Source organism: Curcuma longa, unplaced genomic scaffold, assembly GCF_044706935.1.
Source record: "Curcuma longa cultivar G26 ecotype Majalengka, Jawa Barat unplaced genomic scaffold, ITB_CL_G26_1.1 contig_25727, whole genome shotgun sequence".
Classification (NCBI taxonomy): Eukaryota; Viridiplantae; Streptophyta; class Magnoliopsida; order Zingiberales; family Zingiberaceae; genus Curcuma; species Curcuma longa.
Window position 1 is genome coordinate 21,656 of NW_027432864.1, and position 8,115 is coordinate 29,770.

The window sequence follows — 8,115 nt, forward strand, 5'->3', positions numbered from 1 at the left end:
CCAATCCATCGCTGGGTAGCGAAATGGACGATGAGAGAGACTTTCCGAATAGCGGACTTAGCCGTGGTCAAAGTCAGACCTGGAGATTTGACTGGTCAGCGGTCAAAGTTTCCAACTCCCATTCCCGATCTTCAAAGCAGCAGCCTCGCTTCCCTTCTTCATCTGCTTATATTAGGCGACCCTTCTCGTCTTCTCTTCTTAGTCCTCTCCATGCACAAGAAAACTCACCGCCAGCATAGTTGAACATCCCTTCTTCACTATAATCCACTCATGGCTTCCTCCACAGCGACCAGTGAAACGTCAGCCAGCTCCCGGTTTACAGAAGCCTTCTCCTTCGCCGCCGGAGACGCCTCCGGGGAGGACTACTCCTTCCAGGGATTGTCGGACAGCTATGGAAACGGGGATGCTCGAAGGACTGGTTCTCTTTCGCTTCCTCTATCTCCTGCTCCGCTTTCTCCTTCCTCCTACTTCGCCATCCCCGCCGGCCTTAGCCCCACCGGCTTCTTGGACTCCCCTGATCTCCTCTCATTTAATGTAACTGCACCAATCTGCACTTGGCTTGTTTGTGGTCTTTGCGAATTATGGTTTTAATTCCTTTGAATTATAGGTGTTTCCATCTCCCACGTCTGGATCGCTGCTTTCTTCACAAGCTTTCAATTGGAAAGCCACTGGTTCTGAGCGTCAGCAAGGCATAAAGGATGAGGGCAAATCCTACTCTGAGTTCTCTTTCCAAATTCAAGCCAGTAATGGAAATAATCGAGCATCTTCCTTCCAAAAGGTGTAAATTAATCCCTCTCTTGTGCTTCTTCCTGATTCATCAATTGCCTAATCCTTCGTTTGTTCATCCTCTTGTAGGAGGCAGCCATTGGAGGAGGAGGACAACAACAGAGACAGCAGCAATCATGGTTCCAGCAACAACAATTCAGCAACGCTAACATTGAAGCTGAATCCATGGCTCCAACCCAAACAAAATACGATGAGAGAAGGGGATCGAACCAGTACGCAGCTGTTCAGATCCTGCAGAGGGGCTCAGATGACGGATACAACTGGAGAAAGTATGGGCAGAAGCAGGTCAAGGGAAGTGAGAATCCGCGAAGCTACTACAAGTGCTCCTACCCGAATTGCCCCACCAAGAAGAAGGTGGAGAGGTCTTTGGATGGGCAAGTAACAGAGATCGTGTACAAAGGCGCACACAACCATCCGAAGCCTCAGTCGAAGAGGTCTCAAGCTTCTCGGCCTTCGGGACTCAGTGAAACTGTCAATGATCATCCGACAATAGAATCAGTCGCGACACCTGAGAACTCTTCAATCACTTGTGGCGATGATGATGTGGATATGGGCTCTCATGGTAGATCGGGTGTTGTCGAATTCGATGAAGATGAACCCAACGCTAAGAGATGGTAACATTTTGTGTGCGTCTGTTTATTTCTAATAGCTTAAACCATGGTATCATCTGAGATGGTCTAATGATTCATTTATATTTTCAGGAAGCAGGAAGAAGACGGTGATGTATCAGGTTCAGCTAATAATAGGACTCTCAAAGAGCCGAAGGTGGTGGTTCAGACCATGAGTGACATTGATATACTTGATGACGGATATAGGTGGAGAAAATATGGCCAGAAGGTCGTCAAAGGGAACCCAAATGCAAGGTGAGCATTGATTCTGATCACCCATAGCTTTTCTTCACGATATTGTCAAACATATATGAGATCATGCATCAACGAAACATCTGAAGAGCATGTCTGACATAATTGTGTTATGTTTACTGAATTCTAGGAGCTACTACAAATGCACCACCAGTGGCTGCCCAGTAAGGAAGCATGTGGAGAGAGCTTCCCATGATCAGAGGGCAGTGATCACTACCTACGAAGGCAAGCACAACCATGACGTCCCGGCTGCTCGTGGAAGCGGAGCGCAGCTGGTCAACAGGCCTAACATAACTAACTATAGCAACAGCAACGACGATAACAATAACTTTTCGGTGGCTACACGACCATCGGCGACCACGAATAATCATAGTCAACCCTTTAATACTCTTGACATGATTCAGAGCTCAGGGAGCTTCGGGCTATCTGGTTATGATAGTTCATTAAACTCTTCCTACCGGAATTTGCAGCAGCAGCAGCAGCAGCAGCAACAAAGACAAATAGAAAGTATTTTCTCCAAACCAAAGGGAGAACCAAGAGATGAGTGGATCTTCAAGTCTTTGAACTGATCGACAAATATTCATACTTTAATCTTCAACGGTGTCGTAAAGGTTAAACCAGAGTGACATGATAGTAGATTTGTTCGGTTCGTTATAACTGTTTGAGGCCCTTTGAGCAACAGCCAGGCCTTTTGTCTATGTCTGTACTAATTACACCAATTAGAAATTATAATAGTGGTTAAGGAATTTGGACAAGAACAATCTGTATTTTCAACTGTTTTTTTTTTGTTTCGTATTTATTACAGAACAGGAAAAAAAGCAAGTTTGCATGCATCCACTGTATGGTTATTTTCCCAGAATCCAGGAGGTTTTCATTTGCCCAATTTTTACTCTTTAGCAATCAATTAGACTATAGATTTTTGGAGAATATGAAACTAATTGGGAGTGAAACAGATTGAGGTCGAATCAAAGATGGCAATATATATTGTCATGCTTCACTAAGTGTTAATGAACAATTGAAACATTTTAAGATTGCCCAAGAGTTGAAAGTTCAAAGTCTAGTCAACTGTTATAAATAATGAAACATACAGTTTGGTGTTCAGAGAGACCATCATGGAAGATTCTGCTCTCCCTTCCTTCTTACCTTTTCCTAAATCATCAGAAAACCAAGTGGAGGGGGAGAGTTAATTAATTGCAAACATCCAATTAAATAGGTTTAAAGTAGAAGCACAATAATTAAATCATAAAGAAAAATGCAGCAAATTAGTAGTTCATGACTTGCCAAAAGTCTGCTATGAAATTTATAAGATAGACTAAAGTAGTTAACAGATGACAAAGCACATAATGATGTATTGTATATATTATCAAGAATCCAAGTCAAATGATCACAAGTTGCCCATAAGCAGAAATCTTCAATCAGGTATTACTTTTGTTTTATTAGCTGAAACACTTGGATCTGTATCTGTCAGGTTGTGGAAGGCCATTACTTTTCTTTTTTGTACTTTGTGGAGATTTTATTTTATTGATTGAGATAGAACAAGGTAAGCACATCTAACATGCAGACCTTCACTCCATGTCTTCCACATGCAACAGTTGACACATCACATCGCAGAACGAAAGAGAAGGGGGGAAAATACTATTTCCATTACAACTAACAGATCACGTCCAGAGAGACTCTCTCTCGAGAGGTTCCTGAGCTACATGATTGCTGGGGGAAGAGTCGTTGACGAACTGTCGAGAAAAATCGACAAGGAACTTGCTTTCATGAGTTTCTTGTTGGTGATTGAGCAACAAAGAGGAGGAGGATTCTTGTTGCATTTGGACGCACAGAATCTCTGCTTGAGCCACTGCAAGCTGCATCTGTAGCTGAGACACCTGATTTTGAAGGTAAGAAATGGCACCGACGCACCCGTAAACCGGGTCCTTCATCCTCGCGCTCGCTTCGTAGACTAAACTACTCACTGCATCTGCTCTGTGATGAACTGGGAGCTCCTACAAATGTAAGATAAAGTTAATATTTTAAAGTTGATGACCCAAATTAATCACAAAGCACGCACCAATTGTGTTATGAGGAATTAATTGAGACCTGAAGCATCTTGTTGACGTTACTGGCACCGAACACCTTGTGCACAATGTAGAACTTGTGGGGTTGATCAGAAGGGAAGTAGGCGGCAAAGATGCAATCTTTGGCGCATCGCCGGCGCAGCAATTTGCAGGCGGCGCAAGGTGAGCTACTGCCATTCCCAGCCATCAGAAGAAGGAGAGGTAGGAGCAGAGGTGAGTGATGGCTGATTTATAAAACTTGATCAAGAGCATACACTAATTGCAACCACGCATGTTCGCGAAATCCCAGTCATAATTAAAAGATGGAAATTTATTCAATATTTTAGACGGTGACGGTGGAGTTTAATTTTCATTGCTCGAAATTTTCAGCAACCAAAGGTTAAAAAGTCAAGGACTTTGATAGAATTAAACTATAGATCTACTGAAGATTTAGGTCACTAGCTGCTTGTTTGTATGATATTTTAACCGACTTGCAATTAATCTTCTAGTTCGCAAAGTAATTAAGAACTGGTTCCAGCTCCGCTCCGGCCGGCTTAGTTGACCTGCCGATTGACAATTGCAGCAACAAGTAGTGTTATTACCAAGAATTGGACTCGGAAATCCAAAACGAAGCTCATTTTTCAGCATGCTTAATTCAGCTTGGAAATGAGCAAACAGCAATGTTCAGACTTAGTTGTGGAATCTCATCTTTCAATAAATTAAACAAGGACTTTTATTACTGACATGGTTATCAGCTATAGAACACTACTAGCTTGTCAATTAATGTGAAGAAGTGCAAATATAAAGAGTTAATGTTTTGTGTCGAAGACAATTTCACGAGGTCACGTCCATCTCCTGTTCAGAACTATAGGACAACGGTTTTATTATGAACATAAAATTAAAACAATGGTTTGGTTGTTGTCTGTTGGTGTACTAAAATTAAAACTAGAAGACAACAACTAGTAGCAAACAAATTAGCGGCCATCAGAATTTTAAAAACGTTACTAAAAAGAATTGGGAAAAAATTGTAAACTAATATATTCAGTGTTTTAAAGTGACCGCAAATTAAAGACTTTGATTATTAAGAGGATATCAAAGATATATATACCTCAAACGCCTTAATTCTACCGCTCAATCACCTTTCTAATGCGCCACCGCCCTCCAAAGGTTGTGCTTGAAAATCTATTTTTTAAAAATAGTTTTCTTCTCGATCAAATTGAAAATTCAAAAATTTTCATTTAAAAAAAACACTTTTATATAAGTTTGCAAGCAATGAAAGTCAGCAAGTTTCGTTTGACAAATACACTTTCAATACACACCTTTTATGCTTGTGCTTGTTTAGGTAAATAGATTGGATTTTTAAATGAAAGAGCATGATTTTTCAACTAAACATTAATAAATGACAGAGCATATTCATTGTAAATAATTTTAAAATATTTTTAGGAACTTTAAAATATATTTTGGCAGTTAATTATAGTGATATTATATATAAATATGTGTGTGTGTGTGTGTGGATGGGAAAAAATTAATGTTCCTTTAATTAAATTTTATTTCTAAAAAATTAAAATCCAAATTGGAAGAAAATTAGTTGGGAAGGCTGAATACGCAACGAAGTTCCCAACTGCTTGAGAGGGCAGAACAGTTCGTACGGCGCTCTAGCGAGTATCGAGTGGGACAATTGCCTGGCCGATCGAGGGCTGCCCAAGTGCCCGATCGATCTAGTGATGTTGAATGAGTTGATTAATTGCTGAATAGTCGGGTAGACCTACCGGATCGGGCAAGTTGCTGAGTGATTAGAGAGAGTTCTTGCCAAATGTAATGTAAAATTAATTAAACTCCCATACATATTGGAGTTCATTTTCTATTCACAATTATTAAGATAAAATTTCATCAAATATTTTTAAAGATGTAACATCTTCTTGTTGTTGTAGAGTCAAAACTTCTCAACTTTTTCTTGATTATTAATTGTAGCTCTCAAAAATACATCTCATTGCTTTAGTTTCTTAATTATTAAACTTGTTGCATAAACGATTAATGAGATAAGAAAACATAACATATGCAATCAATTATACTCAAAAGTGACTTAAAATGGATTTAATCTTTCACAACTTTTTCAAATAGTGAAATAAATCCTAAGATACTTATGACGACCTATTAATCACGTATGTAATTGTGTTCATGCATTTTACCCAAAATTGAAATGGAATATTTTTAGCATATGTAGCATGCTTGCTCCAACTCTACTTGCACTAATAAATAAGTTAATTGATTATTTTTTTATGAGATTAGCAGTGTAACTTATATTAAGTCTAAATTTCATTTATTATCACATAATAGATATAAAAATAATTTTTTATTTTCATGGAAATTATTTGTTCACACTATTTTTTTTTTAAAATAAATCAAACTTAATAAACTAGCTAGTATACCCTCAAGCAAGTCCCAGCAGGTTGATGAGTTTCCCAACTATCTCTATTAGTCAAAAAAAAAAAAATGGAAGCTTTGTGAATCTGTCTCCATCCAAATAAGAGTGGTTAAGATTTTGATAGCTATTAGTCAGAAACAAATAATTCTAAAAAATCCAAGTCCCAAACCATCATACTTTTGTTTTATTAGCTAAAACAAATGGATTTGTATCTGTCATGTGGAAGGTCATTAATTACTTTGCTTGATTTTTTGTACTTTGTGGAGATTTTTATTTTATTGATTAAGATAGAACAAGGTAAGCACGTCTAACGTGCAAACCTTCATTCCATGTCCTCCACATGCAGCAGTTGACACATCACATGCAGCAGTTGACGAACTCCCATTACAACCAACAGATCACGTCCAGAGAGACTCTCTCTCAAGAGGTTCCTGAGCTGCATGATAGCTGGAGGAAGAGTCGGTGACGAACTCTCGAGAAAAATCGACAAGGAACTTGCTTTCATGAGTTTCTTGTTGGTGACTGAGCAACAAAGAGGAGGAGGATTCTTGTTGCATTTGGAAGCACAGAATCTCTGCTTGAGCCACTGCAAGCTGCATCTGTAGCTGAGACACCTGATTTTGAAGGTAAGAAATGGCACCGACGCACCCGTAAACCGGGTCCTTCATCCTCGCGCTCGCTTCGTAGACTAAACTACTCACTGCATCTGCCCTGTGATGAACTGGGAGCTCCTGCGATGTAAGATCAAGTTAATATTTTAAAGTTGATGACCCAAATTAATCACAAAGCATGCACCAATTGTGTTACGAGGAATTAATTGAGACCTGAAGCATCTTGTTGATGTTACTGGCACCGAACACCTTGTGCACAATGTAGAACTTGTGGGGTTGATCAGAAGGGAAGTATGCGGCAAAGATGCAATCTTTGGCGCATCGCCGGCGCAGCAATTTGCAGGCGGCGCAAGGTGTGCTGCTGCCACTCCCAGCCATCAGAAGGAGGAGAGGTAGGAGCAGAGGTGAGTGATGGCTGATTTATAAAACTTTATCTGTTGATCAAGAGCACACTAGTTGCAACCATGTCGGCATGTCCAGCCATAAAAAATGGGAATTTATTGAATATTTTAGACGGTGACGGTGGAGTTTTCATGGCTCGAAATCTGCAGGAACCAAAGGTTAAAAAGTCAAGGACTTGGATGGAATTAAATTACAGATCTACTGAAGACTTAGGTCACTAATTAACTGCTTGTTTGTTTGATAATTTAACTGACTTGCAATCTTCTTCACTGGTTCCAGCTCTGCTCCGGCCGGCTTAGTTGACCTGCAGATTGACAATTACAGCAACAATTGGTATTTCCAAGACTTGGACTCCGAAATCCAAAACGAAGCTCATTTTCCAGCATGTTTAAGCTTGGAAATGAGCAACAATGTTCAGACTTAGATGAGGGCGAAGAAGGGGAATTGATCGCTGATTTAACGTTGTGGAATCTCATTTTCCATAAAGAAAGATTTGATCTTGCATGTTATTACTGACATGGTTATCAGTCATCGAACACTTGTCAATGTGAAGTGCAAATATAAAGAATTAATATTTGTGCCGAAGACAATAACTTCACGAGGTCACGTCGATGTCCTGTTGAGAACTAGGAAAACGGATTTGATTATGAACAGAAACAATACTTTGGTGGTGGTTGTGTGCTAAAATTAAAACAAGCAATGACAAATCTAGAAGCAGCAAACAAAGCCCATCAGACTTAAAAACATCATTAAAAAATAGGGGGAAAATGTAGGCCAATATATTCAACGTTTTAAATAAAATAAAGTTGGTGACCGCAACTTTTGTTTTTATAAGGTTCGGTTCACCGTTCATGGGAGAACAAACAAATTAAAACAAAATTATGAATTCATTCAAATAAAACAGATTTAAATCTCAATACATTTAAAACCTCGCCAGAAAATTGCTGAATTTTATATAAAAGAGAAAAATAATGAATTGCCAATATATA

The 8,115-nt window shown here is 39.3% G+C and overlaps 3 protein-coding genes across 3 annotated transcripts; 1 reads left to right on the forward strand and 2 right to left on the reverse strand.

Annotated features, from left to right (window-relative positions):
* Positions 1–193: 193 nt before the first annotated feature.
* Positions 194–2,507, forward strand: LOC141818709 (putative WRKY transcription factor 26). Its single transcript, XM_074706155.1, has 5 exons — positions 194–534; positions 608–778; positions 856–1,400; positions 1,488–1,649; positions 1,777–2,507. Exons 1-5 carry the CDS (start codon positions 271–273, stop codon positions 2,213–2,215), a joined length of 1,581 nt encoding a protein of 526 aa, XP_074562256.1. The 5' UTR covers positions 194–270; the 3' UTR covers positions 2,216–2,507.
* Positions 2,508–3,304: 797 nt separating this feature from the next.
* On the reverse strand, positions 3,305–3,896 carry LOC141818711 (LOB domain-containing protein 12-like). The gene is made up of 2 exons (XM_074706156.1): positions 3,732–3,896; positions 3,305–3,637 (listed from the first exon to the last, which is right to left on the reverse strand). Exons 1-2 carry the CDS (start codon positions 3,894–3,896, stop codon positions 3,305–3,307), a joined length of 498 nt encoding a protein of 165 aa, XP_074562257.1.
* Positions 3,897–6,511: 2,615 nt separating this feature from the next.
* LOC141818715 (LOB domain-containing protein 12-like) lies at positions 6,512–7,102 on the reverse strand. The gene is made up of 2 exons (XM_074706170.1): positions 6,938–7,102; positions 6,512–6,844 (listed from the first exon to the last, which is right to left on the reverse strand). The coding sequence occupies exons 1-2, from the start codon at positions 7,100–7,102 to the stop codon at positions 6,512–6,514; spliced, it is 498 nt and encodes a 165-aa protein (XP_074562271.1).
* Between the last annotated feature and the right edge of the window lie 1,013 nt (positions 7,103–8,115).

What these genes read in the sequence shown, in the direction of transcription:
- LOC141818709 (XM_074706155.1), top strand. Translation starts at nt 271, where the DNA reads ATGGCTTCCTCCACAGCGACCAGTGAAACGTCAGCCAGCTCCCGGTTT. An exon ending in CTGATCTCCTCTCATTTAAT is followed by an intron (nt 535 to 607) that starts GTAACTGCACCA and finishes TTTGAATTATAG; the next exon opens with GTGTTTCCATCTCCCACGTC. An exon ending in GAACCCAACGCTAAGAGATG is followed by an intron (nt 1,401 to 1,487) that starts GTAACATTTTGT and finishes TTATATTTTCAG; the next exon opens with GAAGCAGGAAGAAGACGGTG.
- LOC141818711 (XM_074706156.1), bottom strand. Translation starts at nt 3,896, where the DNA reads ATGGCTGGGAATGGCAGTAGCTCACCTTGCGCCGCCTGCAAATTGCTG. An exon ending in ACGTCAACAAGATGCTTCAG is followed by an intron (nt 3,638 to 3,731) that starts GTCTCAATTAAT and finishes TTACATTTGTAG; the next exon opens with GAGCTCCCAGTTCATCACAG.
- LOC141818715 (XM_074706170.1), bottom strand. Translation starts at nt 7,102, where the DNA reads ATGGCTGGGAGTGGCAGCAGCACACCTTGCGCCGCCTGCAAATTGCTG. An exon ending in ACATCAACAAGATGCTTCAG is followed by an intron (nt 6,845 to 6,937) that starts GTCTCAATTAAT and finishes CTTACATCGCAG; the next exon opens with GAGCTCCCAGTTCATCACAG.